Source organism: Syngnathus floridae, chromosome 7, assembly GCF_059516105.1.
Source record: "Syngnathus floridae isolate MCC-2025c chromosome 7, RoL_Sflo_1.0, whole genome shotgun sequence".
Classification (NCBI taxonomy): domain Eukaryota; kingdom Metazoa; phylum Chordata; class Actinopteri; order Syngnathiformes; family Syngnathidae; genus Syngnathus; species Syngnathus floridae.
In genome coordinates, this window is record NC_142419.1 from 8327656 (window position 1) to 8345605 (window position 17950).

The window sequence follows — 17950 nt, forward strand, 5'->3', positions numbered from 1 at the left end:
ATTACTATCTCAAAAGGGTTCACATTATTGTTCTATGATAAACATCATAACCTGCGCTTTGGGTGTAATGCTTGTAAGCGCCATAGCCTTTTAGAATGCAAAATATTAAATCAATAAAGCCAGCACTGAGGTGTAATAATAACATACCACATCTGTAATCTGCACCCCAACAAGCTTCTGTTTCATTCTTGAACTGCACCTTCGAGACTGCTAAATACCTCCTTGGCCTGTTGTGTGGAAACCCGCTGACTTCTAGTCTTACAGTTGGGTTTAGTATCCACACAAGAGGTTATTATCCAACAGAATGAGCTCGTAAAACATGCCCAAACTATACAGAAAGAGCATTTTCCCCATCAATCACATTTTTGTGTCTCATGCTGAAGATTTCCAACACAAGATGTTTGCACCAGCTGGATTCAAAGGTCGTATCAGTCAATCTTGCCAGCAATGTACAAGTACCAATTTTCCCCACTGCTGTGAAATATTGATGTCCCATTTTTTATTGTCAGTATATTAAAATGTTTTCTTGTGGAGACTGACAATGCTTTATGAAACAATTTATACTCTTAGGGAGCAATCTTAAAAACGACTGTGGTTTTTGGTCTTTGGTTTGCTTTTTATCAACAAATAGGGTGGGGGGGTATTTGGATTCAAAATTGCAAGAGAGCTGATATTCAATCCTATCACCTTTGCTCTACTCATACCATGTTATTAGATCCAGCCCAGGGGGGTAATCATGCAGTATGACTGCCAGCACACATGAGATTTTCCTACTGCCAGAATAGATGATCATACAGCACAGTGGCCCTCTGAGGGAAAGCACAACAACAATGTGACCCGTAACAAAAATGTTTGACACCCCTGAAATACTATATCTCCCCCTAAAAAATAATAAAAAATGGAAAGGTTTGTTAGGAATTAATATGCTGGTTTTAAATAATGAAATCCACATTTTTATTTACAAATACTCATTACCATAGAAATGTAATTGTTCCAATCTAAAGTCACCATTAGCAAACTTTGTATCTGCTGAGAAAAAATTGACTCTGTGCTCAAAGGTTTCATGATGTAATTTGAATTTGAAGAAATCAGGTCAATGTTTTTTTTTATTTTCCTCAGGTGCACGCACGCAATTCATTGGTTTACCTGGTGTCTCTTCTGGGTGATATGGAGCACACTTTTCACCACACGCTGCTGCTGGAAATCCGAGCCCTGACAGACCGTTACCCGTCTGTGCTGGGAGGCCACGGTAAAGACCTCTACAGGCTGAGCAACTCATTCACAGCCATAGCCAGAATGCTCGGGAGGCGGCTGGAAGAGAGTGCCACCGCACGCTGCAGGTCAGAGGAGGCATACTCGTCATCATTAAACAGATTTTCAGTTGTCTTTGAAGGAGAAGTCAAGTGCAAACATTTTCTGTGCAATAATATGTTCTTTTTCATATTCTACAAATGCAATAATTGGAATACCGTGTTTAGACAAGTGTGGCTACATAGAACGAATAAATGAAAAGAACATTTTTGACTTGACTTCCCCTGAGCAATTATCTTCTTGTGTGGGGTGTGCAAATAAGACATTATTACATTTATCACAATAAAAATGACTTTTGAAATTTAGTTAACCTGGCCGAACTATTATTATTCTATCTTCTATTCATGTTTTGTACTACTCTTTCTTATTATTTGTATTCTCCCACATTCTGCATGCCCTGTGGCACCATGTTGCCTCTAACGGATCAATTTTGGTACTACGACAGACTACTCTGGGGAGAGGAATCAGAATTTATGGTGGATAGATCACTGTGTGTGTAATATGCAATTTTGATCATCTTGATTCAAAAATCATTTGATATGTTACAAATCGGTGTCTGTGTGGATTATGTTTAAATTGCCAGCAGGTGAGAATGAGTGAGAATTTCAGTATGCAGATGTGTGCTGCATTTGATTGTCAGTTCAGCGTATATGCTGCTTCTTGGCCAAAGTCAGCTGGGATAGGCTCCAGCTCACCCATCACACCTAACAGGATAAGCACAAGGGAGCTGGATAGTTATTCTACAGCCAAATAATCATATAAGCTGCTGATGACATATTAAGTCATACTGGAATCTTAGTCACCTGTTTGTCCATTGCAATTTTCTATAGTAATTTTAGCAAAAAACATAAGCTCTTGAATGATATCTGTTCCATGATACTTGTCTTTTTAGGTCAGTTTCTACTGTTGATTTTCTAATTTTCTAACTAGTGATCTGGTTTTTGTCACTAATCTGTTTGCGATGACTAAACATTTCTGTCTGTTTGTAGTTTAGACAAAATAGTTAAGCCGCCTCCCTAACAATACTGAGGACAATCTGTTATGTGTGTTTGTGTTTATCAATTGTTTATTTGTATCGAGGGAAAATTTAGGAATTATTGAAAACATTCAGATTTGAATGTTACCCCCCAGTCCCAAACACACACACAGGGTTACATAATAAAATCATGCATGCATGACAGGTCAGCATGTGTTTGTGCGTGTGGGAGGATGAAAAGCATTTTCTGCAGGATTGAGGGCTTTGCTTGGGGTCCTCTCCTCTCACGATAGTGAAACTGGGTGGTAAGAAAAACCTTTCAGACAAAGAAAAACGTGTTATTCGTACCTCTGTCAAATACGAAAGCACGGTGGCATTATTTTATGTATTATTACCGTTTACATTAGGTGAGAGAGGGGGCACAAACCTAGACTGGTTGCCAACCGATTGAAGGGCACATATAGAGTATTTGTCGACCATTCACACTCACATGTACATCTGTGGACAATTTTGTCTTTGATTAACCTAACATGCATTGCATTTTGAGGATTTGGAAGGAAGCCCGGGAGGTCTGAGAAAACCACCGCAAGCACAGGAAGACCATGCAAACAGTTTCATCTTGTTTCCTAAATTTGTGCGTGTGTGTTACAGTGAGAATGGGCATTGTTCGCCATCTCCCAGCACATCGCTTCAATGCGAAGGAGTTGGAGGTGAGATTTCCGAGTCGAAGAAGTTGGTGAAGGTAGGGGGTGAGCCGGAGGTGCAAGAAGAGTCTCCCGCCCCCCAGCGGCGATACAGCCTAAACCAAGCAGTGAGGGAGGAGCAACGAGAGATGAGATTCAACAGGTAAGGGGAATTGTTATCAACGCACATTGACCTTTAAAGTGTTTTAGGCCACATGGTTCCGTGATTAAGCCTTTCTATGTGGAATTTGAACAATGGAGGTTAGGAAGGTGGTTTCCAAATGCCCACCTCACTGTGTCGATGTTTTGGAACCCCATGTGCTTGCCCATGTTAAAACCTGATTATCTGCCACATTAAGACTGTTGGTGCCCAACGAGAATGCTGCATTTAAAGGGAATAAAGAAGGCACTTTTAAGCCGCCATGATTGAAGTTACCTGTCCCACAACAGTTTAATTGTGCGGAAGGGTGGGGTTTTTTTTGGGGGGGGGTTGTATTTCGCTTGACTCCCGACCAATAGGAGTTCCTCCACTCCTTAATGCGGTTAAATTCACTCGAGAAAGGAACCTCAAGTTCTTTTGATGTAGTTGGTGGTGCTTGTAACATAGGCAGTTGGAGACTGCCTTGCACCCACAAATTGTTAGCATCCATTAAACAAGAACAGAACAATACATCATAACAGGTATGTCCAAAGTGTATAGGCTGGTATTTCAGAGGTCTCTTAAGCAAATTCCACCCAATGTGGTGTCTTATTTATTTGCAGCAGGCATCAACTGGAAGATTATCAATTGATGTTTTTGGATCAAACTTGCATTTTACCATGGTGACACTGTGGTGTCTCTCTTAGATCCAAGAGCCTGGCTCTTCACGTTGTGCGCTTGCGTTCCATCAACTCAGACGGCGGGGATGACGGAGGAGTGGAGCTGAGTCCAGACAACATCACATTCACCAGCACTTTGCCACATTCAGCAGAACACCAGGAAGAGAAACTTCCAGCCAAAAAACTGACAGACAATGCGTCCACATCCACCGCTGCCCCTGCGCCAGACAGTGGGGTCAAAAAGGCAGAGGGAGCACACAGCGAGCAGAAGAACAAAGAGGAGGCTGAGGTAGCAGACAGACTCTTCATCCACTTAAGAGACAATCTGGAAATGATCCGAGAATTTTGTAAGGGCATGGTACAACAGATCCCCATACCGGAACAATGTGTAATAGAAGGTAAGATAATCAATCAGTTAACATTAACATGCACATGCATCACTTTGGAGTTCATTCATTGACTTTAACTCATTAAGACCTATGCAGGAAATTATAATTACTCACTAAGAGCCCTTCACCGCTTTTTTAAGATTTGGCAGAGGTCTCTATTTTGGTTTGACCATGTTTGCCTACTGCATTTGTTCCCAAAATGGAATACATGCACCATGCTCACTTTAAAACCACAGCAGTATTTAGGACTCAGCAATCCATTGTTGGATTCAAGCAGACATGGATTTAGGACTAATCCAAAAAGTAAATCATTTCATAGTAATGTTAATCCCATCAAGAGGACATAAATGTGTGATTTCATCCCATTTTAGATTTAATTTAATTTTAACATGTGTGCATTTAACTAGGGGTCTGAGACACCAGCGCTCAGCAAATATTAAATTACTCGTCTCCAATCTAAGCAGTGAACTAGCAAAGGGCAGGTTTTCATGCCTGATTGATGGCCCGGTTTTAATGAGAAGCTCCCATGTGAGAAATGTGAGGGAAAATAAAGTTTTATTTGAAGCATGAATTTCATTCTAATGGGACTTAAATTCATAGTAAATTCACAGTTAAATTCACAGGTTTGTCTATGTTGTGCTATATCAAATTGCCGCTGTTAAGTAATCAGAAACAGGCAGAAAAATTGACATGACTCAATATTACAATAAAAAAGATGTGTGATGTTGCTGTGTGAGTGCGCCTTTAAACTGGTCCTGGCAGGTTAATTTGTTTAGAAGCAAGCGGTCAACAGTTCATGTGAAAGAATGCTGAAATGAAAAACTATCTTGATTTGCTTTTGGTGTCTTCCAGTTAGGTCAGATGCAACGTCTTTTCTTTGTCTAGGTTTTTTTTTTTTCTTCAAGGGATTTAGTGCAATTTTCAGCAGTATTAGCTCCACAGCCTTTTTGGCAGCCTTGTTGAGCATTATATCATATCATGTTTTTGTTCTTTTAGATCCCCCAGTCAAAGTTAATATAGTCATGTTTATTTCTATCACGTAAAGGAAATGCATTATAAACCGTACGTATACTAGTCTTGAAAAATAATCCTATCACTCAATAAAAAATGTTGTTGCAGAGGTAGCAATAGTACTCATTCTCTGAGCTAAAGTTACGTGCATAAAAAAGCCTTTTAAAGGTAGTTTTATTCAGCTCCCCTCTCATTCCCTTTAAATATGGCGCTCCGGACGAATGAAACCAGAAAATGCAATAATGTACTTTTTATGTACAATTATCACTAGGACAAAATAATGTCATCATATTCCATTTCAGAATCAAACAGAGGCTGCCTGGCCAAGCTGTCCTTCTCGTGTCCCCTGAAGGGTCATTACTGCCTGTACACAAAGTCCACTTTCAACCTGAGCAGCCGCCGGCCTCATCTTTGGATACACATCATGTTGCTCCATCTCCAGGTCCACACAATCACTTGGCTTTCAATAACAACGCGTTCTTCAAACTACAAATCTCAACATGCGTCCTCAGTTCAGTCGCAAATCTCCACTTTATTTGTTGTAATTTTTCTCTTTTGTAGAGTAAGTCCAAAGTTCCACTATGTTCTGGAGATGAGTGTGTTCAGAGGTTGGCTTCTCTTTGGGGGAAGACTCAACTTAAAGGAGCTCACAGCTTCCACATGGCAATGACACAACATGCCACTCCACACAGAAAGGTAATTCAGTATAATTTATGGGAAGTCTGGCTGCAACACAAACCACAAATAGTGACCAATTTGCAGAAATGCTTCTTTGGAAAGACTTTTTTCCAATAAAACCTCACTTTTTTCAGGGTCAGTTTTATGCTATTTATAGTTTTTCGTTGTGATAAATGATGCTCAATTCTGGTGGTCCCAACAGCGACGATGAGGTCAGTTGCAAAATTCCCATTCATCATTCAACACGTGTCTTGCAAGTGTGGACACAAGTTTCAAGTGTGTAGGCGCCGTGCTGTGCCCTCCTGAAGTGACAAGCGGTTCATCGGAAAAGATTACAGCGGTTATTTTCTTCTTGGCTGCTGTGGTTACCATATGGAGCCTAAACATGCTCGTATACGACCGCACAAATTCAATTCTACGTATCCACTCACATATGAACACATATATGAGCCAAGATATAGAGTATGATGTAAACAAGTCATGGACAGTACATTCTAACATATCATGATGTATTCAGTTAGCATTTGCCTTAATTCAATTGGATTAGCACAAATATGACTTTTTTATGGTTCTTATTTTAACTCTTTATAGAAACAACTGACTTGTGTCTAGTCTTTTATTCTCATACCAAAGAGGATCTTCCATTTATGTGGATGGATTATATTATATTTAAGGCTCTGTTTGATAAGACGCTCAGAACACCATAACATTTATTTTTGCATGCCTAAGCAAGCATGTGCTGGTAGTATTTTTTATTTTTTTTTGGTCGGTTGGTTTGCTTGTTCGTTCCTATGATTGCACAAAAAGGTACACAGCTAATTTATGCAAAACTGGAAATTTGTCAAAAGAAGAATCCATTCGAAGTTTAATGCAAATCCAGATAAAATGAGAATATAGTTTTTATTCCACCCATTTGGTATGTGGTATTTGCATTTTTTTTTTTTGCTTGTTATCAAGTCCAACATTTTTTTTTAAATTATATTTGAAGTGTATGAAAGGAAGACTTGAATTCGTTTTGGATTGTGCCACAGTGATTTTCCCATATGCGATTTGTGATGCTCATTTTTCCTGAACTTTTTGTCCAATTTCCTTCCAAATGTTCATGATACAGTACATTTTTTTCCTCGTGTACTCAAGGAAAGTACTGTGTGTCCAAAAAAGCGAGTGGGAAACTTGGATGTTTGTTGCAAGTGTGGTGGGATGTGTTCCTATCTGTGTGTAGGGTGTGAAAAATAGACCTTAAGATGTTTATAAATAAATAAATAAATAAATAAATAAATAAATAAATAAATAAATAAATAAATAAACGTATTACGAGAGAGAGGGAGGAGAGGGTGGAGCGGCATCCTGTGAGGCCAGAATAATATTATTACTGACAGCAAGATTTAAAGCAGTGACTGTAGGGATGTTTAAAAAATTTCACTTGAAATTGGAGTTCCACTTTTTATGACTCAGCTCATAAGTTTCCTGGTGTGTGATAAATAAAGGAATAATTTATGGCAAAAATGGAAACTTGCCAGGGAAAGGAAAAGAGGGACAAACGGTTATTCCAAATGAGGAAACAGTCGGAGCGAGTGGAGGTTATTTTCCAAAACAGGCCCTTAAAACTTTTCAAAGGGATAGTTGAAGAAGAGGAAAAGAGGCATGACGGCAGATATGAAGGGCAGTTAAAGTGAGTGGAAGTCTGGGATGGAGGAGATAATTAATGATTATTGTTTCACCTTTCCCCCTCTTGTGTCCTGAGTGGAAACTTTTGTTGATATAGCTGCTCGGTTGATAAAGTTTGACGGAGGAGGAGGAGGTGCGAGGAAGACTGAAGACAGGAGACAGGATGGAACACAAGGAAGAATGGAGCCACACTTGAGATAACAATGTTTTGTCAAAGAAAAAGAGAGTGCTTTGCATGTCTGCCTTGTAGCCAAAGGTCCTAGGTTCAAGTCATGCCTCTCATCTTACTGCATGAAGTTTGCATGTTTTCCCTGTGCTTGTGTGCGCTCCGGTTTCCACCCGCATTCCAAATTGCCTGGTTAATTGAAGACTCCAAATTTCCCGTGTGAATGTGACTGCTTATATGGCATTGGATCGCAAGTAGTGTCTTGCTCCACATGTGTTGTCTATATGGAACACTAAAGCAAAAACTAGTGAAACAGGGTGGAGGTACAGCAAAAACAGGAGTGGTCTTGAGATGCCAAATAGGGTGAAGTGAGAATATCCAGCAGCCAAACAATCTTCTTGGCCACATCCTGTTGTCTAATTTTAAATATGGTTCTCTCATCTGAAATCATCATTCAAGTGTGCTTAGAGGACCTTCCTCAAGGCCATCCCACTGTGTGTGGCACACACACACAAACACACTGACATCAATGCAATGTTGAAACAAAAACACATGTGGTTGATTGGCGATTATTTATTTCTTATTATGCAAGGTAGGGTCTTGGTTCCCGTATTTGTTTTCTTGAATTTTTATTGTCTTTGGACATGGGGGCATTGTCTAATGACATTCAGAATGCATCCTTACCTCAAGCTACACTCAATGTATGTAGAAGGCTTCACACCAGTAATATATTTTTTTCAGATTTTAGAAGGTTGCCTCCTTTAAATGACACATTTCACTGAATAGCATGTTGGAATTAAAATAGAGTTGGTGTCAATTTAAATATCAATTTAGATGTCAATTTGCACTTCCGTGTTTCTTCAGGATCTGGAGAGTCTCCAGATGCAATTGGAGGAGGTTCGCTTCTTTGACCTGTTTGGCTACAGTGAAGAAGAGGGAGGGTGGTTATGCTTCATGTGCAACAACCCTGAGAAGGCCACAGGTATATAGTATACACACACACACACACACAGGTCATTTCCCGCAGAGATCTCTCCTCGCCATCTCAGTTGCAGTTAGTTTCTTTGGAATGCATCGTTGAAACTATTCCAATGATCCATGTGGTGGTGACCCTGAATCCCTTGAGGGATAATAATGTATTCCCTGACTACTCCAGGTAACAAAACCGCTTGGAGCGTTCACTGGGAATGTTCTATATAGTAGGTCAATCAGCTCTGATTAGGTGACATTGGACCAGTGACCCATTTTCGAAGAGCACTTAGCCCGATGATGTCATGTTTGTTTGAGTGTGTCCGTCCCTGAATCGCATTAGGATCGGTGCAAGTGTGAGAGTGTATATGTGTGTGAGAGAGACCAAGGTTAGAGTCAAATTTGTAGCATATTCACATTTTGTATTGTAGTACTTAAGATCTTATGACACTTTTTTTCTCCTAGATTTAGTGTCATTTAAAAGTTTCTTTCCAAATGAGATGACCTTATTTTTGGAACAGGATGGTGAAAATGTTTTATGGGTCATAATGTAGAAATGGAGAAATTCAAGTGCTGTGAATTGCTTTCCAGTAGCGTGCTATATGCGCTATTTTTCCAAATCAGAGCATTTGGTTGAAATAAAAGGAAGCTGGCAGATGCAGGCAGGAAGTACAATAACTCGGCAAGTGGGGTTGCAATTAAGTCCTGCTGGGCAAATACAGGTCTTATGCAACATTGTCTAAATCTAAAGACCCATTGATATTTTAGTGTTTCTATCTCTACATTAGTGGGGCTTAGAGGAGCTGCTGCAATAGTTTATCTGCCGGTGTGTGCGTACACGTGTCCATGCGTGCACAAATGGCTACAAGTGTCCTCGATTGACTCAGTTTAACCAAAAGGCCTTTGTATGAAAAGTGAGAGCAGATGGTACACATGCAAGCAATGTCAAAGTCATAAATGTTTTTCATATACAGATTGTATTCATGTCAAATTTCCAGTCTGGAAGTACTCCATGTGATCTTGGCTGGGGGAATGTTGCAAGCAGGCAGGAGATGATTGAGTTTCACTGAGATTTATTCATGTTTTCATTTGGAAGGTGAATTTTGTGAGTACTTGGAGCAGCAGTCGTAGTATGCAGTCAATGTTTTGTTGCCCCTCCATGACATTTGTCCCCAACCTCAGGCTGGGCATTTTCATTTCAGTCAAATTTCAGATGGATCTTAATGACTCAATGATTGGCCTGCAAACATTCTCTTATTGCTAGTCCCTAACAAATAGTAATTTCTAAATTCTGTCCCCAAAACAAGTGTTACATATATTTAATGATAATGATGATTTTTTTTTAATGCTGATACAAACTTAAAGCACCTCTTTTCATGCCAGAAGATACTGGACTCGATTCCCAAGTTAACCATAACAAAAAATCCATCTTATAAATATGTGAAACATCAACATGTCCATAAAATAAGCCTCATCGTTCTGGAAAAGCGGAAACATTGATCCAAGTGAACAGTGTCCAACTTTCTACGTGACGGTGGCGTATTAATATTTATTGCAAGACAGAGCTTACTTATGTTAAATCTCCATGACTCAAAAAGATATTTTAAAACAGCTTTCTTTCTTATTCTGTTCCACAGAAATCCATCTGGAGGATCACAGAAAAGCATAAGCATAGCACTAAGCATCAAATAAATTTGATAAAAGTCTTCGATTGATGATGTATTTTTAAAAACATTTTGTCAAACTAGAGTCAAATAATCAATCCAGCAGTAAACTGTTTGACATCTTTTAAGGTCATTGAGTGTCAAGCAAGTAAAAAAAGTAAAATACAATTAAGTAAACGGATAGCAATATGTAGAAGGAGATCATTTGTGTGTCCCTGCGACGACTTTTTGTTACGGTTCTCTGCATAAACAACTGACTTCTTTTAAGAATAACATTGACGTACTTGTATAATGCTGCCAACTTACATTGAGAAATATGCGCTGCTTTGCTATATGTTGCAATAACAAATAAAGACAACACTTTTGAAGTCTCGCATGACGGCGCGCATGATGAAGATTGTTTGAGGCATTTTGCTCCTAAACGGCTTTGGCATGAATTGCGATAATACAATAAAACAAAAGGACATGCTACATTACAGTTGTCTCTGTTGACCACTGTTGAAGTCAATCAAATGCAAAAAGATCAAACAATGTACTGTTTGAAAAAATGCAATCAAGAAATGGTTACTTTGACATTTCACAGTAAATTACCAATCCATTGGAAAATCTTCCTGTGGAACTTAACCATCATATTTGGAAATGACAATGCTGATGAAATGTTGAGTGCAGGGCACAAGGCTTGTGTGTTTTCATTTAGTGAACATACGTCACATTTCTGACTCTTGAAATATTTGGCAATAAATGCTTCCCGTGGGTGGGTGATTTTCTTGTTTATGGGAACTGGCACAGTAGGTCTGTTGAAAGGCCTGCTGATTAGACACTTTTCAAATATTTCAACTCATGTCCAAGAAGCATTGTTACCAGGATTATACTGGAGATGATTTTTCATATTTCTTGTGTTCCCGTATAAGTTTGTAACATGTTTCAAGCAGTGGTGGTTCTGTCAATAGTTTTCACTCATTGTTGTATTCAAATTATAGTTTTTACTGTGGGAGTTGTGCATTACCTAAAAAGGAAGACTTTTCATCTGCCTGGGCAGCAACACACGCATATAAACACACACTAAAGGATCAATGCAAAATTAATTCTGAAAAAAAAAAAAAAAAAACACATTCCATAAGAGTGTCTTGTTCTGTTCAGACGTACCAAACAGTTTTACCGTTGCATCTCCGGTCATACAAGGACAAAGTCTTTCACAGGTTATTTTTAAAACCCAATATTAAAGACTGACATTTGACAGAATCAGGAATGTAAATTGATCTTTCAGTTAACAGGTCTGTCAGTGGACGTTTGTTTAAATTAAAGCTGCTAAGGAAATACACGTAATGTGGACTTTGAGCGTGTCACAATAAAGAGAGACAGTTGTAGTCCTAGTGCTTTGCACACAGTTATTTTTAGCACTTCTATTTTACCTTCGCAACCAGGATCATTGGTAGGCTGATGACTAATTGACCGACTCAGTTTAGTTTAGTGGAAAAGTAGATCATCAGCTAAAAGCATCTTCTCAATAGAAGGTTTTCAGCAGTTTAGGAGAAATGGGGTGTCTCTGTTGATGTTATGGTCAGTTTTTTTTTGTTGCTGTTCCTCCTCCAGCCAAAATGAGAGATCAAGTCTGTGGTTTGGTGAAGTCTTCTGGCTTCCAATTGAGACACATGCAGTAACTCTCTCTCTCTCTCTCTCTCTCTCTCTCTCTCTCTCTCTCTCTCTCTCTCTCTCTCTCTCTCTCTCTCTCTCTCTCTCTCTCTCTCTGAAGTATTTTTAATTATGACACATGAAGCAGCGTAAATGAAGTTCCTATCAACAGAAAAAAAAAAATGGGAAAAATATGAATCAGTTGCAAAAAATGCCTGCTTATCAAGTGCTGTCAATAAACTTCAAAGGATTAACTTGTTTTGCTTTTCTGCAAAACATAAGCCTCAACAGATGGTATAATAATAAAAAGCAGGAAACAAGAGTGCCAAAATATGTCTAGTAAACATCATCATATTTTTTTTTTATATTGTTTTCTTGACAAATCCAAAGTGTAGCTAAATTTACTGCAGCAGGCTACTTCGGGTCAGCTACTTTCGTCACGCCTTTATTATTAGTTACACATGCCCGTTGAAAATACAGATTCGCTGTCAAATTTTATCTACTACACAACTTTTTACATTCTGATGACAATTATGACAACGTGTTGATGCTTACCTTTTTTTCCCCACAGCACTACTGTAAAACTGATAAGTTAGTGAAATCATTCATTTTTCTTTGCCTTTCATGAAGTCAGAAGGCCTCGGCTCTCACTCCCTGTGACCCTGTGCCGCGGCACACTGGTGTGCCGTGAGAGATGTTCAGCTGTGCCGTGGGAAATTGTCCAACATTAAATACCGAGCGCATTGTAAACAGGATCGCCAAACCACGGGTCAGTTAGCGCAAGGCCTGGTCAGCCACTTGTTAATCGTGCATGTGTGGCAAATCGGAGAATCTTGAGATTTCATGGTGTGGCATCGGCACATACTCACTTTATGTGTATGTTGCTGTTAGTGTTGGCTTGTGAGTGAACGATTGGTTCAAAAGAGCGATTTTTTTTTCTGTGAACGAGAGTGAACGAATCACTTCCTAAAGTGATTTTTTGGGGACACAAAATGAGAAAAGGGGATACATGTCCTGCTGTCAGGATCACCAGGCTGCAATGGACGCAGAGAGAGCACATAAAATACATAATATAAAAAATCAACCCTGATCTTAAGCTCCCAAGAGGGCAAGGAAAAACTCAAAAAACACCTACTAAAAGAAAGAAATAGTCGTATTATTTTATTTCATCGTATTTATATATTTATTATAAATGTATTATTTATTTATATAAATTTATTATTTATTCATATAAAGGCCGGTCCGCGAAAATATTTCTGACACGTAACCGGTCCGTGGTGCAAAAAAGGTTGGGGACCAGTGATCTATTATTTGCTTGTGAGCTGCTCCATAAAACCATGTATATTCCATGCGATGTGAGTGAGGCTACCATAGTGTAGTGGTTAGTGCTCTGGACTCTCACCTGAGCGAAATGGGTTCAAATCCCAGTGAAACCTAAAAGATTTTATCATAGAAAAATTTGCAACACAGTTACTTATGTGCTGCCCCATATAACCATATTTGCTTGTGAGCTGCTCCATAAAACCATATATATTCCGAGCAGTGCCAGTGATGGTTCCATAGTGCGGTGGTTAGTACTCTGGACTCTCACTGCAGACGATCTTGGTTCGAATCCCAGCGAGACCTAAAACATTTTATCATAGAAAAATTTGCAACACAGTTGCTCGTGTGCTGCCCCATATAATCGTTGGATTTGCTTGTGAGGTGCTCCATAAAACCATATAGTATATTCCATGCAATGTGAGCGAGCGCTCCATAGTGTAGTAGTTCGTCTTCTGGACTTTCACCCCAACAACCTGGGTTCAAATCCCAGTACAGACTTGAAATATTTTATCATCAAAAAATTTGCAACACAGTTGCTCGTGTGCTACCCCATATAACCATTATAACTATTTGCTTGTGAGCTGCTCCATAAAACCATATATATTCCATGTAACGTAAGCGAGGGTTCCATAGGGTAGAGAGTCCGTGATTCCCTCGTTAAGTGCACCTGCATGACAAGTTTTAGCTCCTGCAGAACGTGAAAATGACCAAAAACTTTTCACGCAGGTGGACTTAACGGGGGAATCTTGGAAAACATGTTGGAATGTGGCCCCGAGGACTAAAGCTTGAGACCTGTGACCTTTGACCATGATTTTCCCTAATAAAGTGGCCTGTTATTAGGTACACTTGAAAATGCCGGTGTACCTAATGGCGTGTCCGTGTGATTCCCTCGTTAAGTGCACCTGCGTGAAGTTTTAGCTCCTGCAGAACGTGAAAATGACCAAAAACTTTTCACGCAGGTGCACTTAACGAGGGAATCTTGGAAAACATGTTGGAATGCGGCCCCGAGGACTAGAGCTTGACACTTGTGACCTTTGACCATGATATTTCCCTAATAAAGTGGCCTGTTATTAGGTACACTTGAAAATGGCGGTGTACCTAATGGAGTGTCCAAATTACGTCACAGATCAAACAGCCAATCAGGAGGTGGGGGTGAGGGCGGGCGTGGCACTTTTCATTTTCACTTAAGCTTTTTCCCTATTGAAGTGGCCTGTGATTAGGTACACCTAATGGACACTACAATAGGTACACTACATGAGGTAAAAAAAAGAAAAAAGAATTGATAAATAAGAAAGTGTGGTGAACGATTTGGTGAACGATTCTTTTGAACAAATATTTTGAGTGAACCGATTCTAAAGATTCAGTTCTTAAGAACTGGAATGCACATCACTAGTACAAAACTGGCGACCACTACCTTCTCGGTCGGAATAGCTGACTCGATAATGACAAGGGCGCTTGCTCGGTAAGGTCTTGGTTCGAATCCAGGTGTGAGAATGTACATAAATGTGCTTTTATTGTGCAATTAACCTATTGAAGTGTCCATGAGGTGTACCTACACATGTTGTCATATAAAGTTAACCAAATGTCTGATTTTTATGTTTTAATTGACGAATAAAAAAACAAGGACTAAAACACCAGACGAGTTTTAACATAAACGTTTATTTGAAAACAATAGTAATATTAAAAGTACATTTCAAACCAGCAATCTAATGTGAAATTGCAGTAGACATATTGGATAACAATATTTAGGCGTATATATCCATACACGTTATTTAAAAACTACTATAAGTGTTATAAAATCAAGATTAACCAAAGAGAAGTATAATCTCCCCGTTGTTGCATAACGGCGCATCCCTTCAAGCAATAAAGTTAGCCGTTAGCTTGGAGAAAACGTGCATAAAAGAAGTGGTGTTTCAGTGAGTGGTTCTTTCTTTCCTTGGCAAATCGTAAATCTACATTCTGGCTTACATAGCTCACGACAGGAGACGCAACACATTCCCTGACTGATCCGTTGATGCACGGGAAGGCAGTTCACCCATTAACTCGTTCGCGAACGGGAAAGTTAGGATTCGTTCCCTCACTAATCCGTTCACGCGATGAACTGGAAATGCAAATCACTCACTCACTGACTCGTTCACTCACAGATCCGTTCAGTTGGTGAACGGGAAATGCAATTCACGACTCATTCGTGAACGGGAAGTTACGTCATTTTCTTCTTCGTTTTGATTTACGGCGAGGGGGCACCAGCTTCAATGCGCATTACCGGCACCTACTGGTTGAAGTCATATGAACTGAAAAAAGAACAAATTACTTTAGGAAGTGATTTGTTCACTCTCGTTCACTGAAAACAAAATCGTTCTTTTGAACGAATTGTTCACTCACGAGCCAACACTAACAGCAACACACACATAAACTGAGTATGTGCCGATGCCACAACATGAAATCTCAAGATTCTCCGATTTGCCACGCATGCACGATTAGCAAGTGGCTGACCAGCCCATGCGCTAACTGACCTGTGGTTTGGCGATCCTGTTTACAATGCGCTCGGTATTTAATGTTGGACAATTTCTCACGGCACAGCTGAACATCTCTCACGGCACACCAGTGTGCCGCAGCAGAGGATGGATGGGTGGATGACAAATGGATGGATAGATGGATGGATAGATGTGACAACTTAAGTCAATGCAATTTATGACAGCATGACAGAGTTTAAATGAGACCTTTGCATGTCATGGACAAGATTTAAGGCTGCACCGCAGGTTATATAATCAGACAAGGTCTCTTATATATCTTAGCAGCTTTAACATCAAAAGTACAGTACAGCAAAAAAATTTCATCACTGTCATTTTTTATAGTTCTGTTTTTACCATTTTTTTTATTTATTTAAGTTTTTATAGTAAAAGTAGAATTTATAATTATCAACTCCCTAAACTGACGTGTATACGCCATACTACTATGCTAAATGTGTTTTTAGTAATGAATTACAATAGTGAAGTGATCACAGGGGTCAAATTCAGGCCCAGAAAGTAGAAACCCGGCCACAGTTTGGCCTTAAGTGCTTCTACACAACAGAGCCAGCAGGTAATGAGCTCCGGCTAGCTTGCTTACCTGCCGATTGATTTAGACAGCTCTGGAAGCGATTCATTTGCTGACCTGACGGATTTGACTGATAGTGATAAGGTAACCTGATGAACTGAACGCACATCATTTGTGACTCAAGATGACCTGTCTTTTTTGTCTCGTCATTTGATGTCAGTGTGTCTTTTACAAGAGGATGTGAACCGTAGTCCTGGCCTGAGGCTCACAACTAATTTTGGGACCATTTTCCAGGTGTCTCTTCAAAGCAATGGATAGACACTGCACCGAAGATTTATGCTTCAGACACCTTTATTTTTGTGCACAAGAACTTGGAATATTTCTCGGATGAAGCAGAGTGTTGCAGCATGTCCTCGGTGTTCTTGTCTAGCGGCCTGACAGGAAGAATGACCACCAACGTGATATTCATCTATATTTTGCCACGTCCATGTGAACAAAGAAACTTTCTGTCACATAAGCACCACTGAGTCCCAAATTTGTTGCATCAGTTATGTCCAATCCCTAGACAATATTGATGCAATTCAAAACCTGAGGAGAAAAAGAAGAGAAAGTGATTAATATGTCTGCCTCAGAGCTCTGAGGTTTGCTGTTTAAATTTCAGCTCCAGCCTTCTTCTTTGGTGCCTGTATGTCCTCCTTAGGTTTGGGTGTGGATCTTCTCGACGTACACTGGCTTCCTCCCACATCCCCAAAACATGCTCATTAGTTTAATTGGAGACAGTAAATCCTTCATCAGTGTGAATTGTTGCTTGTTTTTATGCAATTTTATGCAATTTGGGTTTCTTTATTTATAGAGCTCATCATAAAAAAACACCTCAACACAGTGCTGTAAGTAAATAAAATTTGAACATATAAAAAGAAACAATTAGTCTTATAAAAAAATTGAGAGAATAACAATACAACAATCCAGTCCAAATAAATAGCAGAGTCAAACAAGGGCAAAGTCTCATGCTGAGTATCAAGCCAAGGTGAGGGGGAGTCCAGGGGGCACAATGATGGGACCCTAATGAAAACAAGCTCTCTATTTTACTTTTTTAAAAATAAATTGTGATAATAACATTGAAGTCTTTAGCTTTGAATGTAGTACTTAATTGTGTATATGATGCTTCTCTTTTCATGTTCTTTGACAATGTGAAAAAAGCCTAATAAAAAGCAAGCAACCGTGGTGTCATGACGATAATATGCCACGACTGCAAGCTCATGTCTTCCTGTCGTGTTTTGTGTCTTCCGCAGGTGTGAACCAGGAGGGCCAGCCTCTCATTGAAGGAAAGCTGAAGGAGAAGCAGGTCCGCTGGAGGTTTATCAAGCGCTGGAAGACTCGCTACTTCACTTTGGCAGGAAACCAGCTCCTCTTCCGGAGAGGCAAATCGGTACACTCATGATGCAAATGACATGGGCATGCAAACACACGCTGTTCTGTGTTCTCAATCCATGTGATTCATGGCCAAACTTTATGCAAGAGTGGAAATTTCGGTTTGTGATCAGCTTAGCTATCCCCATGGGGAAGCTGCTGAAGTCAACTGTAGCACATCTTGGCCTTGGGACTCGCTCCTGGGGGAACTCCAG

The 17950-nt window shown here is 39.7% G+C and overlaps 1 protein-coding gene across 2 annotated transcripts in view; it reads left to right on the forward strand.

Moving 5' to 3' along the window:
* veph1 (ventricular zone expressed PH domain-containing 1) overlaps positions 1-17950 on the forward strand; it is a 43646-nt gene that overhangs the window by 22782 nt on the left and 2914 nt on the right. For both annotated transcript variants that reach the window (XM_088381664.1, XM_088381665.1), the window contains exons 7-13: positions 1120-1340; positions 2939-3133; positions 3817-4187; positions 5492-5631; positions 5751-5885; positions 8566-8683; positions 17618-17754. In XM_088381664.1, the coding sequence (XP_088237790.1) occupies positions 1120-1340; positions 2939-3133; positions 3817-4187; positions 5492-5631; positions 5751-5885; positions 8566-8683; positions 17618-17754 (1317 nt within the window). The remainder of the gene's footprint in view (positions 1-1119; positions 1341-2938; positions 3134-3816; positions 4188-5491; positions 5632-5750; positions 5886-8565; positions 8684-17617; positions 17755-17950) is intronic.